The sequence below is a fragment of the Melitaea cinxia genome, chromosome 1 (genome assembly GCF_905220565.1).
Source record: "Melitaea cinxia chromosome 1, ilMelCinx1.1, whole genome shotgun sequence".
NCBI lineage: Eukaryota > Metazoa > Arthropoda > Insecta > Lepidoptera > Nymphalidae > Melitaea > Melitaea cinxia.
In genome coordinates this window covers 3,211,916-3,236,042 of record NC_059394.1, presented here as the reverse complement: position 1 = coordinate 3,236,042, position 24,127 = coordinate 3,211,916, and the positions used below count along the sequence as shown (strand labels likewise).

Genomic DNA, 24,127 nt, shown 5'->3' with positions numbered 1-24,127 from the left:
AAATACATATAATTAAAAAAATAAGGTATCGAAGTATATTTCAAACGATAAAATATATTATTTAATCAATAACATTCAAACATTTAAAGCTCTTGTTCATGATTTGAAGCTTACAGTTAATCAATAGTAAAAGTCAAGTATGATGATACCACCAAAAAGGGATACCAAATACTTCCACTCCTGCATCTGCTGCTTCGCCTAATGACTCTGATAGTGACTGTGACTAGTGAAAAAAAATACAAGAGTAATACAAATTTTGTTAAGTCCATTACATTTGTTAATTAGATTCATTTTTGTTGGTTAATAAGTAAAAATATAAGTTTATTTTTAAATTTGAAATTTGATTTTAACCAATTATCAAAAAAAGAGGAGATTCTTAATTCCAATATTTTAGAATATAGTAACTTTTCTTTTCCCAAAAATATATAAATTATTAATGTAAAATTTTGATTCATATTCCTTAAATGATAAATATTAATTCAAAATATAATGATATTCCGTTTAAAAATTGTTTTCGTCGTTTTATTGAAATTTTATAACGTACCTTTTTTCCTTGAAATGTTAGCAAAGTACGATGTTTTCTACTAGAAAACATCGTTAAATTTCTTCAAAATTTCTTCAAAATTTCTAGTATATTATGGTACGATCTTTTGAAAAATAAAGTTGGCAGCACTGCACTATGGCTGCTGACTAATTGACTATGGTGCTGTTTTTTGGAGAAGCGGCCAAGCGGGACAAACGCTGTTTTTGCGCTCGGAATTGTGAAAAATACTTTGAGTTGTTACAAAACATACGTGTATAGTTTGATTTCAAAACATTTATTCATAACTTTCTGTAACGATCTATATTTACGAGCTCGAGAAATTCTATGCTAATCGTTTAAAATACAGTGATCAAAAAAAAAAAAAAACCATGTTCAAATACTTCATTCCTCTTTGCCTTGGTTTACTCGGTGAGTTATATAATTTATAAATATAAGTTTATAATGAACAATACAAAGGAAACGTTTATGTATTTTATCATCTGTTTCAGTTATAAACTTGGTCATAAATTCCTGTGAAGGCTTCGGTAGAGGATATGGTTCGAAGTATCAAAGCAGAGCAAATAAGGAAAACGCTCAATCAAAAACAGCAGTAAATGCTGCGTCAGGTTCCGACCAAGGCCCTGCAAGAAGAGGTTTGGGGCTATCAGCATGGGGTATTGTTATAGTTGTTGTTTCAATTGTCTTGGCAATTATGGGTATGTACTATTTCTCCATGTGCTATCCCATAATTTGTCAAAAGAACCGAAAGTATGATATGATGGGACTGACCTCTGTAGCCTAATAAAATGTCAATTGTTAGCTTAGTATGATAAGACAATATAACGAATATCAAATGCATATCTAAACATGGGATTATGTAAATTTTGTATCTTTATAAGCAGAGAAAAGGTATTGATCATGTCAATGACTATTGTATAAAGAATTAACAGAGTGTGTTATTATTGTTGGTTGTGAATATAATAATTGTAACAAAAGTTACGAGACTTAGGAAAAGACTGCAAGGGACCAATTTTTATAAATTTATATTATTTAATGACTTAGAACAAAATATATTTAGGATTAGTACACATTTGAAACAGATAAATGAAAATAAGCGGTGCCATTATTGTCAATATTTCGAATATATCTCATTTTACTCGAATATAATATAAAGCAAAATGACGTGGTGCATATTGTATCAGACTTGTTTTAGTTTTCTTTAGCTTAAGGATTAGTTGTAACTTCTTGTTTTATGAAGACACTGTCATAACAGCAAACTTAGAAGCCCATTAATAAACTGATTTGTTGCTAGTGCAGTTTTTAAAACAAATAATATAAATACTTAAATTGTACCATTGCTAGTATTTCTAGAAAACATAAATTTTTTGTACTTAGAAAATACATTAAGTATTATTATTTTAAGTGAATTTGTTTAATATTAAGTAATAAATATAAATGAACATGGAAAATGATGTGATTTATACAATAAGAATACATTATATCAAGGTGTGCATGTGTTCCTTCCATTGTAATTTTGAGATTTAGAGCTTTAATAAACAAAATTTTTCAACTACTGTTCTACTTTCACCTGAATTATAATTAAGGAAATTGTGAACTTATTAGCATATTATATGCATAATTATATCATTCATGAATGGTTTTTTTAAGTAATTTTGTAATACGATTAAGTGATGAAATTTTATAAATAATAATAAGAATGTCCGTGTTTATTACCATTTTGATTATTTATTTTATTAGTATGAGGGTCGCTTTTACTTGTGCATAAAGTTATACTACACATAGTACAAATCGACACCAACAATTTATACTACGCCAACTCGAATTTTCGATAAGTTGGTTTCTTTAACGGGAACTTGATAAAATGTGTTTTTACTACTAAAAAAAATTGTTAAATTGCAATGAATAAATTAACTACTAAAGATACAAAATTTCAAATAAGTTTCTTAATTAATATAAACGGTATCACGTTTTTACCTTTTATAAGCTTCTGTGGTAAAGTTCACTTTTATGAATTAGCTTAGTATAAAATGTTGGTGTCGAAATAGACTTGACTGACTGACTGACAGCAGGATGAATAAATAAATAATACCATCATCTTTACACAAACAATTTATACTACGCCAACTTGAATTTTAGATAAGTTTGTTTTTTATGCAAACTTGGTAAAATGTGTTTTTTAATATGTACTAAAAAAAATGTGAAATAGTAATGAATAAATTAACTATTAAAAATACCATATTTCAAATAATTTTCCTAATTAATATAAAAGATATCACGTTTTACCCTTCTATAAGCCTTTATTGTAAAGTTTACTTTTATGAGTTGGCTTAGTATAAATTGCTGGTGACCTCTGTGTCAAATAGCGTTATCCTCACCAGGTGAAACAAACCATAAGAGTGTTTGTGCTTATTAGTATTATTATTGTAAAAGAATGACATGTCAAACCCAATAACTTAAACAGTGATTTATCATTTTGTATGTTTTGCTTTTCCAGTGATTCATCAGTACTTACTTTGAATTGAATCATCATTAGCAATAAATCAGTATTTTTTACTTATCGCTAGTATATAAAAATGATTATTCTAGTAAAATAATAGCTTAAGTAAAATAAATTAGTGAAAAAATGGTGCCTTTTAGAAATACCAGTACTAATGACATGTAAATATGTTGAAATTTTTTATTACTTGCCCTATTTATTAATTAAGTTTTTCTTAAAAATATGTTTTATTTGATCATTATTACCTCAATTATTGTAATGTGAATCATTGTTATTAATTGATTTTTATCATAATTGGTATCTGTAATAAATGCTCAATATTAAAATTATTATTTATGGCTTTTATTTTAATTTTAAAAAACAATATACAATATAAAATAAACTAAACAAATTTAAACTGCAATTTTTAATCATAAATTCCTTTATACATTCTAACAAATAATGATTATTAAATTTCAACAAAATCTTCGCAAGACCTACAATTGTTAGTGTATATGAGAGTTTTAATATTAACTATATTACCCTACAGTCTACAAAATAAGTATTGTTTTATTGTGCTGTCTTACATATGCAACAGAGGCCATGGTGTTTCGGTAGTTCTACAATGGGCTTAATCATTAGGTGTTGATATGACCTAACTGTTCTCATGTAAGCTCCAAATGTTAAACCTTTACAACAGCCAGTTAAAAAGAAAGTTTATGTTCACGCCTGCCTCTTAAACCCCATCTAGAATTTATTAAAAAATACCTAGGAATTTATGGTAAGAGTGTGAACGATGGTTACCATTGATTCACAATGTCAACCTGAGTTTAATGCATCTCCCATTTATGTTCCCGGAATGGCTAATAAATCAGATATATACAGTCCGCTTTGTCTCAATTTAAGGTTCGCCAGGAAACTTTTTTTTTGATGTATTTTCTGCTTTATGGCTATCTGTTCGAAAACAATAAGCCACTTGTTTGGCTGGAACTACCCGATACTCTTATTGTTATCATCGAGAGCCAATTAATCGCTGAAATTTCCAGCAAACCCTCTTCTTGGCTCAGTCTACAAATCTTCGGGCGAGACTGGGAACGCCTTGTCTTTTTAGTCGACAGTACTGCAGTCCACCCTCTCCACTCAAAGCCCGTGCGAGTTCGTTTGCATGAGTTGCTAGTTTATCCTGGTATTTCAGGCTTGCCCGGATTATTTCCTCACGAACAATGTTTATGCCTAGGTCAAGATACATGTATTTGTTGCTAATACATTGCGGTATATTGAACATGGTTCTTAGTGCTTTACTTTGGAATCTTTCCAGTATGTCGATGTTACTCCTGCTAGCAGTTCCCCACAATTGTATCCCATAAGTCCAGATAGGCTTTAAGGTTGCTTCATATACCAACATTTTGCTGGTGTTATTTAGTTGCGAGCTTCGTCCGATTAACCAGTGAAGACCACGAAGTTTCCCATCCAACTGTTTTCTTTTAGCCCAGATGTGCTTCCGCCATGTGAGCCTTCTATCTAGGTGCATTCCCAGGTACTTGCATTAACCGGAGGGCAAGTATCTCTCCTAAGAGTAAAGGTCACATGGGCAGATTTGGTTTCGTTTGCTTTGATTCTCCATTGTTTAAGCCATGTTTCTATTTTATTTAGATGACTTTGCAGAGTGTGTGATGCAGTTACTGGGTCGCTATGAGAGGACAGCAAGGCGGTATCATCAGCGTATGTCGCTGTAATGGTTAGATCATCTGTTGGAATATCTGCAGTGAAGACGAGGTACAGGATAGGTCCCAATATGCTACCTTGGGGGACACCCGAGTTGATTTCATAGAGCTCAGAGCTGTCATCATTACATTTTACCTGGAAGCTTCTCCTGTCGAGGTATGATTTTAGTATCTGAAGAAAACAGTGTGGTAGTGACTTATAGATTTTGAATATAAGGCCCTCATGCCATAGCCAGGACACTAACAAAACATTAATTGAAATAGCTACCACAAGACATATAAAAAATATGACTGAAAAAATATTGATCGAATATTTAAATAAAACAACCATTTCCTTTTATTTTTATTATTGTATTTATTTTACATATAAACTATTTATACCTATTGACTAACAAAATGTAAAGATAAAAATTGCCATACCAAACGTACATACATGCTATAGTACCTCTTATATACATAAATAAAAAAATATTGTCATTTAACTGCACAAACACGCAAATCGATAAAAATAATGCGTTTGCGTGCACTATACATACATGATTGACCGACAGTGACCGTTCATAATTTAATTACAAAGCTTATGTAAATAAATTGTACATATGGTTTACGCACTGATACCAGACTTCCTAAGCTTCAAGGGCTTTCTTGCACGCAAATTATATAAATACGTTATCCGCTAATCGACAATGGAGGAGCGTGGTGGGATGGTGGTGGGTTACCCTCCGACAGTGGAATGTTACAGGCTGAATCGATCATCAATCATTGTATAGTCGAATAATTATACAATGCTAAAAATGAATTGAATTAAAGCACTAACTATTGTACTTTGTAATCAATGTTAGTGGGAGTATATTAGTGGGATAGATTAGTAAGCTCTATGGGTTATGTGAGTTCCAACCACGTCAACTCGGCAAGGTTTTTGCAAAACTTACAAACATATAGACTTACACTACATATTTTTAGGTTGTAAAACTTAAAGATTTGCTAGCATAAGGGATTCCATCCTAAGTTTTACTATAGAAAGTTGTGTATAAGTGTATGTTAACATTTTGATGATGTGAAAATGACGTTCCTCTTAGTAACAATAGTAAGTAGTCATCCATGCTTACTGGGCTTGATCTAAGTCTTTGCCTTTGCCCATTAGGTACATTTATTACAGTTAGGTCAATTTAATACTGATTTTATAGCCAGCTTTATAGTAGGGAAAAAATAAATGCTTTGCACTCAACGGCCCCAGCAGAATTTTCGCCTTTGTCGAAGGTCCGAAACACACAATACACAAGGGCAAACGCACAAACTACGACAAATATCTGTATGGCCAATACAAATTTCTGTCGCGAGCGGGGATCGAACCCGCAACGGCCAGAGCAACAGTCAGTGCTGTGACTGCAGCGCCAACACGTCTGAAAAAATGTCTGTACAATCGACGCTTGAAAACCTCAAAATTATAGCTATTAGGAAAAACCTCAGCGGGCATTCACAGTTTGGTTCCCGGCAAAAACAAACATGATAGCTTCACGATGAATATATAAATATTGATGGATGCATACTATGCATCTATCTGGTGTGGATGATATCTAGTTCTGAGGTGAATGATGAGATGGTGAAACGTGACGGTAGCAACAAATCAGAGTTCTTTAAAACACTAAACGTTTGTGTTTCAGATGAGCGAACTTCTTGGCCTCGATTTTAGATAGTATTGGAGAGCACCCATAGGCGTAATTACGCCAGGGCCAAAAGGGCCAAGGCCCGGGGCGACATTTTCAAGGAGCGGCGCTAGGCAAGCATACGTACTCGTACTTGGAATGTGAAAAATTATTCAATTTAACAATAATGAACAATTAAAAAAAATGGTCAGCCGAAAAAATTGATCATAAATAATCGATTTTTTACCTTTTCTTTTAATTTTTGGGGCTGGAAAAAAATGGCCCGGGTGTTGAACCATAAAACGAAACTGAGGGCACCTACCCAAAGATGGGAGCAATACCAAGAGCAGACAGCCAAAATTTCGTAAAAATTTCGTAAGGCAGTTGATTAGTAACTAAATTGGAAACATCGTATCACCCTGTTCAAAAGTGTGAGTTTTTTTTATATACAACTAGGTCGGCAAACAACTCGAACCTACCCCCAACCCACCAGGAGGTCTGCTCATCTTACCACAGAAACACAACACTGCTTGACAACAGTATTATTTAGCTGTGATCTTCTGTAAGGTTGAGGTAGTTCAACAGTCGGGCTGCTCCAGATTCCGAGTAGGATATTTCCTGCTGTGCTCTATGTCAGTTAGTTGGCCTTTGTTTTCAATGTGACCCCAGAGGACTTCATTAGTTAATACTCGTCTTAAGTTCTATATTTACTATTACAATTTTAAAGATACCCTTTTACTTACGTAAATGGTAAAATAAAAGATCAATGTGGTAAATAAAAATATGTCAGTATATTATAATTAGCATTTATTTTCTTAAAATCTTCTGACCGCATTATATATTAAAAATGTAATAATATGGAAGATATAACTACATTCATCATTTATAGTTTAATAGCAAAGTTATAAAAATGTTAGATGTATTAAAAACTGCAATTTCAGTACCAGACATTATGCAAGCAATCATGCTTGACCTAATCATTACATCAAACTAACCATACAAAATCTGATTATAAATCTTAATACCAGTTACAACAGTCTTAATAAATTAGTAAAAAAATGCACAAAAATATCTTATATATAATGAATTCTAAATATTCTATAAACTATGAAAAGGCTTCCACAGAAAACAGAAATGAGATGTGATGATAGATTCTAAGATATGTCAAATATGTAAACTATTATAAAAGTTTAAAACAAAACTGGAATACAATATAACTGAAATCTATGTATATTTAATAGTCTATTACGCATACAAATTTAAATAAAATATAAAGTAGACCCACAAAACAACTCATACGATAAATTTGATTTGTAACTTAGGATAAGTCTATAAAACTAAATAGTTTTATAGTTAACACACTTGAAAACACTCAGTTCACTTCACAAGTCACTTATAGTTCATCTTTCTCAAGGTCTACGTCTGAGAGGTCAATGTCTTCCTCTGGGGGTAACTCTCCGTCTTTGCCGTCCCAAGGTTCTGTTGTAATTATCTTTGGCATCTCGGCTCCTTTGACTGGTGCTGTCTGACCACGACCGAAGGACAAGTCCCTGTAAAAAAAATAGTTATATTCTGGAACTGTTAATATTAGAAATATTTCACAAATGTAGTGGGATTCGATGTTAAAAAGGAATAATTGGATACCTTCCATCAAATAGTATTTTCCACAACCGGTGAAACAGGCCCTAAGCTCTGCTAATTAATTTTCTTTAAAATATTTACATAGAGTAAAAAAATTTAAATTCTTACCTAAGGAATTCATTGATGCCAGTCTCAGAGAAAGAACCTCTCAATGTAGAGAACTTGAGTTTCTTAGCATTGACAACAGCCATTGCTGGGTAGCCGAAACCTCCGAGCTCAAGAGCCTCTTCTAACGATGTTTGTGCACCAGCTTCTGCCCACACCCATCTATAAATAAACGAAAGTTAAACATTTTAAATGAGGAGGCAATAAATTAAAACCTGTTAACTATAAACAATTCTAGGCTACATGTAAAATACCAGTCAAATATAAGTAGAAGTTTAGACACAAGGTATGTTTACAACTGAATTTGGCAAGTCTTTAGATTAAGAGCCGTCGAATTATCTAAGCTCAAAATTAGACCGTTTATCGACATAATTTCATAACAAAGAAAAAATAATAATCCTAACCTATTGAACTTCAAAATTAGACCATTTATTGACATAATTTCGTTAAAAAAAAAAAAATAACGCTAGCTTATCTAACTTCAAAATGACAGCTCTTAATCTAAAGACTAGACCTGAATTTACCTGTTAGCTTATTTAATAAGTTTTTTTTTGAAGTTTATTAAGTAGTTACACGACCTAATAAGTCTTAGCAATAAATTATTATCCTGTAAGTAATATATTATTATGTGCTGTGTGGCTACGGCACCAAAGAATATAGCCATCCCCTCTCTTCCCGTGGGTGTCGTAAGAGGCGACTAAGAGATAACAAGGTTCCACTACCACCTTGGAACTTAAGAAGCCGACCGATGGCGGGATAACCATCTAACTGCTGGCTTTGAAACATACAGGCCGAAGAAGGGGAAGCGGCGTCTTAGGTGCGACAAAGCCAGCCCTGCGGTCACCAACCCGCCTGCCCAGCGTGGTGACTATGGGCAACACACATAAGTTCACTCATTTTCGGCGCGAACTTGTGGAGGCCTATGGCCAGCAGTGGACTGCAATAGACTGGAATGATGATGATGATGATGATGAATAAATTATCCATTTTATTGTCGAGATGAAATTGTCTCATTGACAGTATATAGGTCTTATGGTTTTAGTTTTTTTATCATGTATATGAAAGTTTAAATAAAAATAAATTCGATATACCAAACTGAGTATAGCACTTACCCCCACATCTTGGCCTTATACTTGTCTCCCAAACGAGCTAATACTGAAATGTAGCCATTTCTGCAAGCAGCGTCGCAGTCCAGGATGTGAGGTAAGATGGACACCACACATAGAGGCTTTTCACTGCACGCTTTCATTGTTTCTTCATTTACAACCTAAAATAAATATTTTGCTGATAAGTTTCTATGTATCGAATATGTATGAAAAAAGTAATAAAAAAAAATTCCTAAATAGGTACAGATATACTGATATATTTTACTGTAATTTATTCCTTAAAGAACGATATAATGCGCATATATAATATTTAAGAGTTCTATTATTTCAATAATACTGCTCTTAAAGCAGTGTTGTGTTCCAGTGGTGAGCAAGGAGACCAGAGCTCCTGGGGGCATTGATGGTAGGGTCGGCATCTGGCTTGTGATGCTTGTAGTATTGCAGGCGTCTATTAGGTTATGGTAATCGCACACCATCAGGTGAGCCATACGATTTGTTTGCCGACCTAGTTGTATAGAAAAAATTATTTAAGTGTAATTTAATTAATAAAATAGAAAATATTAACTTTTAAAAATCATGGTCTTCACTGTGAAGGAGAAAACTCCAATCGCCTCTCAGGGCTGACAAACACATTTTTTTTCTATATAATATGTATAAAATATGTACCTATTTTTAACAGACTTTTAAAAAAAAGGAGGTTCTCAACTCAACAGTATTGTTATGTGTCTTACCTCATAACTTTTTACTAGGGGTTTTTATTTGTTTGAAAGCAAACACAATTATATGATATACATATAATATTACAAGCTTACCTGAATGATTTCTGGTGCTGGTACATTTTCAGCTAATTTTTCCATGGCCCAGCTAACAATGTCACTGGAAGTCCTGCCTCCGTTGTAGTCTTCAACTGAGTCACTCGTTTTCTTGCCAGAGTTGAAAAGTTTGATTGTTGGGTAACCCTGTACTTGGTAACGGGACGCCATTGCTGTGTGAACTGTAGCATCTAGTGCACCGACTTTGACCTATTATAACAAATGACACTTAATTAAACAAACTGAGTTTTTTTTTGTAATATTAAAATGAAACAATATATCACTATTAAAAGGATAAAATATAATCTCTATTAATAAAAATGAATTGTTAAATGTGTTTCTAAACGCAAAATTAAAGAGCAGCTGGACGAATTCGGCAATTACTTTAAAAGTTTTCTAATAATTTGTAGGTTCTAATGAATTTAAATATTTAGGAAAATATAACAGAAAGTGTAACAATTATTTTAGTTTTACATACTTATACAGTTGACATGACGGACCATTGTCTATAGAGTCAAGTAATCTATACGTATATATAAAAATGAATTTTTGTCTATATGTCCTTTATACAATCGTAAACTATGCATTTGAGCAAGTCATGATCTTCAGCAAAGTGTTGTGCATGAGCCCACAAAGGTTTCGGAGTTGGTACAACAAAAAAAAGAAAGAAAAAAAAATGCGTAGCAACGCGCGCAGTGTGCAGCTAGTATTAAATAAATATTGTACTTTATACAAATAAATAAAAAAATATTTACATATTCAAATTGTGAAATTAATAAATAAGTTGGCCGTGAAAAATCTTTCATATTATGCACGTCATATAACTATTGTATAACTGTAACAGTTTTCTGTTAAATTTAGTGCAGCTATAAAACTTTATACAAGCCATTTTGCAGGTAGTTTTAAATTTGAATTTTATTTTAATACAAGGTGATAAAAAAAGATTATTTTTGTTATAGTGTAATGTTATGTGTGTTAATGTATATGTATATGTTTATGTATAATTTAGTTAGCACTTAGCTTTCGTTAGAAATCATTATTTACTGCAACAGGAAGAAATGAAGAATTATTATTGGAATAAACTTAAGTTCATTTAACTTAATAAGTATATGTACACCTTGATTACAATTACGTATATATTTTTTGTTTAGTTACCACCAATAATAAACAGGAATAAAGAAACCCACACAAGTGATAGCCCGTGACAAAGACAGGGGAGTAGTAGAAAGATCACGTCGATTTTGTGTCATAATTTACAATTAGCCCATATAAATTACTAATTAATGGTGCCAGAACTTCAAATTAATTAATGAATAATTATTTGTGTATTATATTAACCCACCTTGCCCTTAAGTTCCGTGGCAGCCTTGGCCCAGTGTGGCTCGAGATTCTTGCAGTGTCCACACCACGGGGCATAAAACTCGACCAACCACATGTCCTCACTGTCCAGTACGAGCTCCTTGAAGTTGCTGTCCGTGAGTGTAATGACGTCAGACTGGAACAATATCATGCTTTTTAATTTAATAAGAACCACCAACAAATTATATATTTAAAAAAAAAAAAACACAGTTTTTATGCCTTTGGTGTTAACTATACATATAATTTCATTTACAAGTAGTTTACAGCATCAACTTAAGACATTTACATCTTTTATAACAAATTCAATTGGGTATACTTATATAATTGATTTTAAAAATTGTCATAGAAACGAATCTCTTGACGTTAGAGTTTGGTTGTTTGTTGAGACATATTTTCTTAGGACTGTTTTTACAAAGATATATTTTTTTTTTTTTTGTAATGTAACACCAAGCTTAAATTGATTTAATTAAACAAAAAAAGTTCAATTAAAACTAGCAAAATGGCTACCGATATAAAATTTAGTTGTAAACAATAAGTCTTTGTTTTACATTGTAACTAAAACAAAGGGCAATGATATAAACAAGTGTATTAATAGTTTTCTTTTTGGCTAGTCATCTCACTAAGGGTATATGCGTAATTTTTTGGAGTTCACTCGTTTATTTAACATTTTATATGGTCTTAATCTTTTTCTTAGACTAGTAAGCCTTTTTTGCCTATTTAGACAGTCGATCTGTAGGGGTGTAACTCCAGCGGTGAGACGGAGCTGACATACACACTTTCTTTTGTGAAAGTGTATTTATTATACGAAGTTACATCTTAAAAAAAAAATTAGAATGTAGTTAAAAACATTCTAGAAAGTGATATGAAGCAAAAATGCTTCAGCATTTTACTTTTTTATCAATTTAGAACATTTCTATCACTGATTCCTAATTGTAGTAAAACTAGTGAAAAAATACTAAACTGTATAATTTTTTTATGTGGAGCAAAAATCTGTATGTGCTTATGGTATTATTTTCGTGAAATATTTGTATTAGTTGTTATTTGTTGTATAAAATAATTGTAACGCCGCTATCCACGGAACTTTATTTTTGTGACCGAAATGCTATATATTAGATTAAAATTTGCGTAGAATATTTTATTTTAATATTTTATTAAAAAAAAAAATTACAAAATTTAATTTCAAAGTATGTACCAATAGGGATACGGTTGTAGTTTCTTTTCGACAGTTTTAGCTAAGCTTCAATAAAAAATACGAGTCATACTTAGCTGTTGTACGGTTCTTTTATTTTATTATAAATAAAATATATCATCATACGATTAATAGTAAGGTTTATAAAGGTCACACTGACGTGTCCATAACTTTTTGAGAAGTGATAGTGGATGCGTAGGAGTTTGTGGGCGACGTCGCTTTCGAAACGTGTCCAATAACGTTACGTAGGTTTTTTTAATGTATAATTTTTATAACAATTGAGTAAGAAGGATTATTTCTTAAACTAAATTTTTTTTAAATATCTTTATAAAAATTTCCGACTGTTTTAAGATGTACCTATAGCTTGTTAAGATTTTAAAAATTAAACTTTACTTTTTACTTGTTATCATAGTATTATAATTTCTCAAATTTGAGATAAGAAAATTTATTGTTTAGACGAGATAAAATGTCATTAGCCTCTTCAGGTACTCAATAAATTAGCTAATAATAATAAAATATGTGTGTTATGTTTGTATAGTATATGGAATGTGCTTATATTAGTTAAGTTTTAATTTTTTTTTTGTAGCTAACATTCTTTTATGAGCATTTTGAGGCTGTATGGCTTTAAGTTCACTTTTAACATAATATATTATGTTAAAATAAATAATTATTTTATTTTTATATTTCCGTTAACTGCTTAATTTGTATTAAGCGTGTAAGTAAGATATTATTACAAAGTTATCCACTTAAAGTAATAAATATTTAAATATAGTAAAACAAAAATAATATTTATTGTATTATGTACTAACAAGATTTTCTATTATCATTTTAATCATTGAAAATTATTATTTAAAGAAAAAACAATCAAAAGATACTTAATTCTCATATTTTCTAAAGCGATCTGTATTATATTAACTTTCAACCAACTTTAAATTATCTTTTCTTAACATCATTTACTATAAAAAATCATCATCATCACTACAACCTATTGCAGTCCACTGTTGGTCATAGGCCTCCACAAGTTCGCGCCAAAAATGGTGCGAACTTATGTGTGTTGCCCATAGTCACCACGCTGGGAAGGCGGGTTGATGACCGCAAGGCTGACTTTGTCGCACCGAATAGGCTGCTGCCTGTCTTCGGCCTGTGTATTTCAAAGCCAGCAGTTGAATGGATATCTGGCCATCAGTCGGCTTTATAAGTTCCAAGGTGGTAGTAGAACTGTGTTATCCTTTAGTTACCTCTTATGACACCCACAGGAAGAGAGGGGGTGGCTATATTCTTTAATGCCGTAGCCACACAGCTTACTATAAAAAATACTTTATTCATATTATTTTATATTATGTTTTAACTTTAAAATAACACACATTTTTTGAAATCATAATCAGGCAAAATTTAATTGATTTCAGAGTTTTATTTAATTTTATTATTTGATACTATGATAACTTTTGGTTTAATATTATTAAATAATCTTCCATGAAACAATTGTTCTTGTAGTTCAATAAATCTATGATTTGTTAATGGTGTAGTAGTATACGGTTGTACAATTTGCTTGTTTTGATTCATTCTCCCGACATTTTTCCAAGGTATATAATGACCATATAATTTATTCACAAACTTTTGCTAGTTAAAGAAATGTTTTAGTTCAATATTATTTATGATGGTTCAATTATAGAATTATTAAAACCAATTATCTTATAAGTTTGTCAGTTTGATTCAAGTCAAGCCAAATGAAAAACATAATTTTTTGAACTCCATTATTGAGAAAAGGAGCCGTAGTAACAGAGATTGACTAGTTTTTGTTCTGATAGGTTGAGACATCTTTTGTGGCTAATATAAGACTTTAAAATATTGTTACTAATATTCGTGCTAATAATTGATTCACTTACAACTGCTAAATCAATTGTCCTTATTATAAATATTCTAGTATGAAATAGTACTTAGCCAATAAAAATATAATATTTGCCAATAGTATGAAAATGTAGAAGAAACAAAAAAATATTGTTAATATTTTAGCCTTTGTTATATATTTTTTTTATACCACCAGGTCGACAAACAAGCATACAGCTCACCTGATGGTAAGCGATTACCGTAGCTTATAGACGTCTGCAACACCAGAAGCATCGCAAGCGCGTTGCCGACCCAATCCCCCCCCCCAGGAGCTCTGGTCACCTTACTCACCAACAGGAACACAATACTGCTTGAAAACAGTATTATTTGGCTGTCGAGGTACTACCCCAGTCGGGCTGCTCCATATTTTGAGCAGGAAATTCCTGCTGTGCCCTACCTCAGTTAAAATGATTTTAATATACTATTGAGGAGTTATTTATAAAAGTTTACCTTATCTGAGGATCCGCTGGATTTCTTTCCGAGACTGTCATATGCCTTTTCCTTAGCAGACTTAATAGCAGCATCAACAAACGCTTCAGCAGTTCGTTGTCCCTGATAAGGAGTATGCTTGCTTCCTGTGAAAATCTTGATAGTTGGGAAACCTGTGACTCCATACTTTTGAGAAAAATCTTTATACTGGTCGGCATCGACGGCTCCTACCTTTGCTATACCCTGTTAAAATAAAAATATACATTACTTTTTATTTTATCTGTCCAGATTTTTATAGAATGCCTTAATGTTAACAATGTTGCTTAATTAGTATAAACTATTACCTTAAGTGCTCGAGCAGCCTTCTTATATTCTGGGACGAGGTTTTTACAGTGTCCGCACCATGGTGCGAAGAATTCTACGATCCATACTTCATCTGAATTTGTAACTAATCTTTCGAAATTACTCGGAGAAAGCTCTACTACATCTGAAGACGAATCATACAGGGCATACGACCCCGTAATAAATAATATTACACCTATAAGAAAAGATGAAAAAAAATAGGAATTAAAAACACCGGTACAACAAAAGTTCATTGCTATTAAACTAATTTTACACTCATTACAAGTTTTTTAACTTACCTAATAAGCGTGAACACAACATTTTGCGTTAATTGTACAGCGCCTTATAATTAGAATAAATAGTAGACTGTATAAAATGAGATCCTTGCGTTTTATCAGTATCGAAACACGGAGAATAATGCTATGGGAGACAAACACGTCAATTATTGTGGCCGAAATATTACGGACAAGATACTAGAATTGTCAATGGATTTCGTGGTTTACAATGATTGGTTAAATTGATTTTCCCGCCGTAAAACGTATGACCAATTTTATTGTAAATATTTTGTTTATAACTTTACACTCAACATTATTTTACGACAAAAAGTTTCATAATATTTTTATATATATTTTTAAATATATAATAAATCAGAAGGCTCCTGAAATTAATAATTTATGAAGTCTAAATTTAAAAATGCCATTAAAAAGTAAATTATATGTTGTAACATACTTATTTGTTCTTTGAAGATAAATTAATGAAACGCGTTTGTTACAGTGGTACGTACGTAGATAAAAGTAAAACTTATATTTTTTAATATCTTTATCAGGGACTTTTATACATTTGTACATGACAGTCCTATACTATACTTTATCCTATACTAAAACTAACAATTTTAACATTTTTAAATAAACTAAATTATAATACTAAATTATTACTAGATCTTAACTTAATACTACTAAATACAAACTCCTCTAGTATAAATTTGGCACATTGGGAAGTTGGTTCAGTCAAGATCTGATTGAACAAGCCAACTTCCAATAAATTCAGGCCTAACTTGGATACCAAATCTCGTCTAAAACCTCAGTCTAAAACTTAATTTTTAAAATTAAAAAAAAAAATCTATTTGACAAGATAACTTGGCACTGTATTTTATGATTAACCCAACAATCTGTAGCCTTTAGCTTTTTTATACAACTAGGTCGATAAACAAGCGTACGGCTCACCTGATGGTAAGCGTAAGGAGATTGCCTTAGCTCGTACGTAACGTACCGTAGTACCGAGCTCTGGTCACTTTACTGACCTCAAGAAGAACTGAACAAACCACTGGTTGAAGGCAGTATTATTTAGCTGTAATCTTTTGGAAGGTCGAGGTACCTCTCCGATCGGACTGTATCAAATTTTGAGCAAGATATTTCCTGCTATACCCTAACTTCGTTAGAAAGATAGGATAGAACAAAACAACATTTTTTTCCTCTTACTTCATTGTATCAAAGTTAAATCAGCGGTAATAAGTGTCTAATTTTATTTAAAAAAAAAGTAAATAGAAAATAAATAAATGAATGTTGAAAGCACGTTAATTACAAACTTTTTAGATGAGAAAAAAAAAAACAAAAAAATTGGTTATAAGTGAGGTTTTTGCTAATCCGTTGTTAAGCAATTGATTAAATATTAAGAAACGTTTATAAATTATAACTAACTCAAATATATAATTAGATTGAAGCAATTTTTGAAGTCATTGAAATCAACTTTACTCAACATTATTCTCCACTTTACGGTAATTTTTACATTTTTTGTTTGTCTACGTGTTTTTTTTTTTTTTGAGAATAGGATTTCCACGGAGTAAGTTCCATCGTTGATTTTTTATGGTTATAGATGCGCAATATTAAATCTCATAAAAACAAAAAGGCATTACACTGTTTTTTCCGTAATTTTTACAAAAACTTTTGAAAACAATCTGAATAACCTTATGCCTTTATGCTTATTGGATCATTACGTGCAGAACAACCTTTTTAAACATTTGAAGTTGTAGATTATTTACTCTATGGAACATTATTGAATCTGTAATTTCGAAAGAGCATGTCGGTATTTTTGTAAATAAATAGGTCAAATCTTTAAGAATTTAAAATATAACATAAAATTTTGTGATTTACGGAAATAACACGGTTGATAATTATAATGTTTTTACTTTCAAAAGAATATTATTTCCATTTACAATGATACGAGGAAATATTTTTAAATTTTGTCACAAAGGTTTGTGTATTTACTCTTTTACCGTTTTGACAGCTTCTTTTTGAGTGTGTTATTTTTGGTCAACTCAATAGGTCGATTTAGGCGGGAAAACATTGAGGCGTTCCGCGTTAATCTTACAATTCATGTGTCGTGTTCGCGGTGCCGGGTGCATTCTTAGTGTTAGTTGATTGAAAATATTTTTATTTTAGTTCAACGACTATTACACAAGATGAGCGCACCTCATTCTAAACCGTTTACTGTTCTCGTTGAGGGTAATATCGGAAGCGGAAAAACAACATTTTTGGAACATTTTCAACAATTTGAAGATATAACACTACTTACTGAACCTGTGGAAGAATGGCGCAATCTAAGGGGGTGGAATCTTTTAGTGAGTTTATCTTTATTAATCGACATACATAATATTATGAAATATTCGTGTAATATTGACGATACTTTTTCGTAATTCAGGACTTAATGTACAAGGATCCCGTTAAATGGGCAATGCCCTTTCAATCGTACGTTACAATGACGATGCTAGACATGCATCGCCGGCCTACGGCTACCCCAGTGAAGTTAATGGAGCGATCAGTATTTAGCGCTAGATATTGCTTTGTTGAGCACATGATGAGGACCGGAACCCTTCACCCGGCTCAGTTTGCTGTTCTCGACGAGTGGTTCAGGTTCATACATCGGGAGATACCAATTGACGTTGATCTTATCGGTGAGTACTTGAAATGTTTTGCATTATAAGTTCTAATTTATTTATTATTATTTTTTGTTTAATTTGTAAGTGTTGTTGTTGATGTCTGTTAGTATTGTTATCAGTTTACTTTCTGCTCTTGAGTTGTGGGTTCAAGTCTTATCCAGAGTTTGGGTGTAATATTATTTATAACAAGCGACCGGCCCCGGCTTCGCATGGGTGCAATGCTGATAGTAAATATATTACAGAATGTCTTTATTTATAGTGTGAAGCTAGCTTATGACATAGTTATTAACATAACATTCAAATATGCGTCGTTAGATTACACATTGTTACAGAATGCGTTGAAGAAATAAAGGTTCACTGCTCGTTCCCGGTAGGTGATAGCATGATAATATGTAGCCTATATGTTGACCCGACTTCTTAATAATATTCGTGCCAAATTTGAAGTAAATCCATGCGGTACTTTTTGCGTTTATCCCGGACATACATACAGACAAAAATTCTAAATACTATATTTTTGGTTTCGGTACCGATTGTAGATCACACCCCAAGTATTCTTTAAAAAAAATATTCAATGCACAGTTTTGACTTTCCAACCATTTTATTATATGGTTAGATTATTAAGTATATTTCCTTCTGTTTGAAAGAAGTAAATAACCTAACACTGTGTATACACTGTGTATATAGGATACAATATTTTAACTTTCAAGAGTAGTATGTATAAAATTGTTGGTACTAATTCTGAAATAAAGAAAATTGCTAATTTTGCTTAAATGTGTAGACATTTTAATTTGAAGAGTAGAATTTTTGTATTATATGGTAATATTATTATAACTTTTGTAGCAACACATAAAAAAATAAAAGTTGTCTGTTTCATGTTAGTACTTGTTTCTATAATATTACAGATAACGTTTATCTTTTAGATAATATATAATGTTTTTATCTAGCTCATCATGTTAATGACGTCTTCAATTGCATTCAATGCATGCATGCATTACTTTAAAATTTAAAAGTCTTAATTATATTTCTGTAAAAATGCTTATTAAACTCTTAATGTAAAATTTTCATTTAGTAAAAAATTATCAGACATTTATAAAGAGTTGTTCTTATATAAATATTTGCTTACCAATATGTGTTAAATAATGTTACCACGAAATTTTGTAAGGGATGCCAGCATAACAAAAACAACATAACAATATGTCAGAAGACCTTTATGATGTTTTTGTTATGTTCATAGAATCCATTGTTAGTATGACTAGCAATGAAGACAAAGCCATTGAATTGTTTATTTACAAAAACTTTTTCGAGCAAAGCTAATTCTGCAGATCTTTTTCATCTGTTCTAAGAATATAATGTTTATTATTTTATTTTATTTAGGAAACAAAAAGTACAATATTTCCAGGAAAAAAAATCTCATACAACTGATACATAAAACAATAAAGTTTCTAACAGTAAACAATTCATCAATAAGCTAAAAAGCACACATTAATAAGAAATAATTGATACACACAGAAATATAAATAATTCAAACAGTAGTTAATTGAATAATCAGGTAAACATATACGAATAGATACATTTAATACAATTATCAATGAAATAATAAATAATTAAAAGATAACAAATTCAGTTATATACAACATTAAAAATGAATTATACTAATTACAATACAATTATAATTAAGTTAATTTATAACAAAATCAAACAAACCACAATACAATTATAATTAAGTGAATTTATAACAAAATCAAACGAACCTACTAGAAATTTATGAATTATGTAAATAATTAATAATAAATTGAAAATTTATTGCATATCGTAATTCACTCCTTAAAGATTGCACTGAACAAGTGGCAAATCAATGTGATGATAACATTGGTTGTACATTTTACATGCTCTAAAAGTAAAATTATTCTGCGTATATTTGGTCCTAGTTCTAGGCACATAAAATAGGGACTGACTATGACTGTGTATTTATTTTGGGACACCAAAATAATATATTACTTAGTAGATAAGGGGAATCAATAAAATTATGAAGTAACTTAAATAAAAATATTTGGTCTCTCTCCAATCGACGATTTTCTAAAGAAGGAATATAAGGTATATCTTGGATATGCAGTGAAGCTTTGTAACTTAAAAATATTTTAAATTTATAATTAATTTTTTCAAATTCAGCAACATGACTTTTATAAAATGGATTCCATACAGTTGAGCAGTTTTCCAAGATAGATCTTACAAAAGAGTTATAAAGGAGAACAATTGTGCCAACATTCTTAAAACCACGTTCCACTCTCAACACAAAGCCAAGCATTCTAAATGCTTTAGCAGTACCAAAATTATTATGTAACTTAAAAGTTAATTTGCTATTGATGTAAACACCCAAGTCTCCCACCTCGGTAACTTGTGTTATTGTCTTCTGATTTAGTTGATAATTAAAATTAATTGACTTACTTGAAAAAGATATTATGTAGCATTTTTGTATGTTCAGATACATGGAATTCACTGAGCAGTAATCCCACAATTTGTTTAAGTCATTCGAAGTAGTATGCAGTCAGAATTATTAGATATACACCTAAAAATTTTCATGTCATCAGCATAAAGAAGTATATCTGAATTCTCGAAAAGTTTATGTATATCATTTATAAAAATATTGAAAAGTAGACGATCCAGGTTAATAATATAGGCAGGAGAAAGATTGTTTACAAAGAAATTTTGTGAGGAAAGCAAATACTTCTAACCTTTTTGATGTTCTGATCATAGAATAAATTTAATGTTCATATAATTGCAATTGCAATAAGTCATAATTATAATTGTTTACTAACATATTTTGTAAGCAGAGCCTTACTTCTGTTTATATAATGCAATGTTAGTATAAATAGTAAGTAGATGAAGTTTCAGGTACCAGGCAGTTAGTTATACGATTTAATGGATTATTTCACTTTGTAAAATATCAACTTACAGTGGTAGCCTTGTTTAATATTTTTAAATTTCCATCCTGTACTTTTGTGAGGTCATCAGCTATATTTTTGATAAATAAACTACTGAACATATATGTATCAAATTTTTGGAATGGATTTTTTATTAGGAAACACAATATCTATGTTTCCTTAATTGACCATGCCCTTTATTATATTTTATTTATATTTGGGAAACAAACTTATATTTAATAATAAATGAATAGTAGAAAATCCAGCAAAGTTACTACATTAATTTTAGTTACTATTACATAAAATCACTTGAAAGCAATGGTAAGTTATAACTAATTTAAAATACCAACATCTTTTAAACATTATGCAATTTTACTTATCCAATTTATTTCCTATAATCTATACATACCTATAATAAAATGGTAGGAAAGTCAAAACTACATTGAATATTTTTTTAAAAGAATACTTGGGGTGTGATCTGCAATCGATTCCGAAGCCAAAAATATAGTTGTTAGAATTTTTGTCTGTTGGTCTGTATGTATGTCCGGCATAAACTTAAAAAGTACTGCATAGATTTACTTCAAATTTGGCACGAATATTATTAAGAAGTCGGGCCAACATATAGGCTACAAATTATCACGCTATCACCTACGGGGAACGTGCAGTGAACCTTTATTTCTTCAACCCATTCAGTAACAACGTGTAATCTAACGACGTATATTTGAATGTTGTTATTATGTTAATAACTATGCTATAAGCTAGCTTCATACTATAAATAAATACATTCTGTAGTATATTTAGTATCAGCATTGCACCCGTGCGAATCCGGGGCGGGTCGCTAGTACTTCATATAAAACTTGTTGTTAGGGTCATAATCTTAATTATAAAGCACATACTAGAAGTAAAACTATCTTGTAATCAACAGTTTATCTCAAGACATCACCACTGATTGTACATGAAAGGATAAAAAAGCGGGCCAGGTCAGAAGAACAGTGCGTGCCTCTGTCTTATATAGAGGATCTACACAAATTACATGAAGACTGGCTTGTTAATAGGACCTTTGCAGAGTGTCCTGCACCTGTAAGTAGTTTTTATATACTTTACATCAACTATGTTACAGAGAGTATTCTTGTGAGTACTATATAGTCTACATGATTTGAACTCCTTGAAATTGTATGGTAATTTAAATTGTGGGTCAAAATTGATGTTTGCTCTTTCGAATTTAATGGAACTTTTTCGGCTCTATGAATTTTCGAGTATTAAGTTATAAAATAATGGGAAACTTAAATGACTGGGGAGAAATATATTAATGTACATTGTAACGTCTGTAATGTTAAATGCTGTGATAAAAAACTTTTTGGCAGGTTATTCTAAAGCTATGAACTTATATTTAGTCGTTGCTTTATATTTATATCATTATTTATTTGAATCTGAATTAAAATATACATTTCAAATATGTATTTCTGTATTGTAACTATTGTAAGATACTATGAAATTTAGCTTTTTTTTTGTACAAATGAATAAATTAATATAGATTCATTTTGATATTTATGTATATGTACATATTATATTGGTAATTAAAATTGTCTGTTTTGTGTATTCATTCTGTTACATTATTTATTATATTACATTTATATACTAAATACTGTAAAGTATAACTTACACTAAAAGTAGTTTATTGATTGATGGAGTAACATAAAAAACGAGTGTGCTTTAGACCACACGGCTAAAGTAAAACTTACGAAACGTAACTCTCTTTTTTTATCTTCAATACCTTTATCTCCCTCTCACCTTCTGTTCGCCTCGCCCAATCACACTTTTCATAACCTTATCCTCACGTACTCACTAGCTTACTCCCCAAGACAAACGTGTTTAAAGACATTTTACTTAAAAAAAAAGAAAACTATCTTAGATGATTAAAAATCGGTATACTTTTAACTTTCAGGTTCTTATGATTGATGCAGATTTGGACCTATCTCAAATAACTGAAGAGTATAAGAAAAGTGAACACCAAATTCTAAGACGGGCAGTGGATGTTGTGATGCAATCACCAAATAAAATGAGTCCAAAGAAGCCTATTACAGGATCTGCCATTAAAATAGTACCACAAATTAGACTTTAACACATAGCATTACAATATATATATAAATTCATATAATTTTATATTTCAATATTTATTACTGATTGAATTTAATTTTTATCACAAGGCAATTGTCGCATTAAAAAAAAAAAAATGAAAAATATGTACAGATTTTGTGAGGTTCAAGACTTGCTGGCTTTTAGAGTTTGTATTATTAAACACTAAAATTAGGTCTCCTACATTCTTTAAATAATTTTTAAAAGACGGGCAAATTCATCCATACTATTTTGGCATTATTGAGAGCCAATAATTAAAATCAATAAATTAAAAAAAAAATGCTTGGTTTAAAATAAATATTACTTGCACTGTGCTTGTAATTTTGATTAATTAATTCGGTAAATGGCTTTCAGTTGTGCCAGTGGGGCACAGTTCATTCCGCCAATGTCACTTAGAGTGGAGAATACACAAAGGAGATTGGTTGGTGCGGTTGAGATAACAGTCTCCATTTTAATTTTGAAAACAGCCAAAATAGTCAGACTTTCAATGTTACATTTTAACCTAAAACAACACAAAAATTTACTGTTAAACTAAGACTATAGCTGTTAGTAACTAAACTATTACAAACTTTATTACACTAGGACTGACACATGATTTATTAACAACCTAATTTTATTCTCTTATCTTGACTCGATTCGAGTACAGTAAGGAATAACACCAACATTAACAAAGATTAACATTTATAGGGTGAGGAATATCACAGGGAAGGATGTCATATATTGAATGGAGGAGTTTTGGACCTTGTCATTTTATATCTACAATCAAATTCTTGACATATTTCTATGACATTTACTCGAAATAAGACACATTTTGTAATATATAAATTTTGTTTCCATTAAAATTATAAACCTTTTGACTTACCAACTTTGATATA

At 30.9% G+C, this 24,127-nt stretch overlaps 2 protein-coding genes across 2 annotated transcripts; one reads left to right on the top strand and one right to left on the bottom strand.

Moving 5' to 3' along the window:
- Window positions 1–7,180: 7,180 nt before the first annotated feature.
- Window positions 7,181–15,581, bottom strand: LOC123654453 (protein disulfide-isomerase A6 homolog). Its single transcript, XM_045590376.1, has 8 exons — window positions 15,560–15,581; window positions 15,263–15,456; window positions 14,940–15,161; window positions 11,397–11,549; window positions 10,055–10,264; window positions 9,249–9,403; window positions 8,140–8,298; window positions 7,181–7,940 (listed from the first exon to the last, which is right to left on the bottom strand). Exons 1-8 carry the CDS (start codon window positions 15,579–15,581, stop codon window positions 7,784–7,786), a joined length of 1,272 nt encoding a protein of 423 aa, XP_045446332.1. The 3' UTR covers window positions 7,181–7,783.
- Window positions 15,582–17,718: 2,137 nt separating this feature from the next.
- On the top strand, window positions 17,719–23,565 carry LOC123655306 (deoxynucleoside kinase). The gene is made up of 4 exons (XM_045591121.1): window positions 17,719–17,877; window positions 17,958–18,210; window positions 22,042–22,196; window positions 23,062–23,565. The coding sequence occupies exons 1-4, from the start codon at window positions 17,719–17,721 to the stop codon at window positions 23,236–23,238; spliced, it is 744 nt and encodes a 247-aa protein (XP_045447077.1). The 3' UTR covers window positions 23,239–23,565.
- The last annotated feature ends 562 nt before the right edge of the window (window positions 23,566–24,127 follow it).

Excerpts from the sequence above, each read along its gene's own strand:
- LOC123654453 (XM_045590376.1), bottom strand. The coding sequence starts at position 15,581 with ATGTTGTGTTCACGCTTATTAG. Across the intron at positions 15,457-15,559 it reads GTTGTGTTCACGCTTATTAG|GTGTAATATTATTTATTACG; the intron begins GTAAGTTAAAAA and ends CTTTTCTTATAG. Across the intron at positions 11,550-14,939 it reads CCAGCGGATCCTCAGATAAG|TCTGACGTCATTACACTCAC; the intron begins GTAAACTTTTAT and ends ATATTGTTCCAG.
- LOC123655306 (XM_045591121.1), top strand. The coding sequence starts at position 17,719 with ATGAGCGCACCTCATTCTAAACCGTTTACTGTTCTCGTTGAGGGTAAT. Across the intron at positions 18,211-22,041 it reads AATTGACGTTGATCTTATCG|TTTATCTCAAGACATCACCA; the intron begins GTGAGTACTTGA and ends TGTAATCAACAG. Across the intron at positions 22,197-23,061 it reads TTGCAGAGTGTCCTGCACCT|GTTCTTATGATTGATGCAGA; the intron begins GTAAGTAGTTTT and ends TTTAACTTTCAG.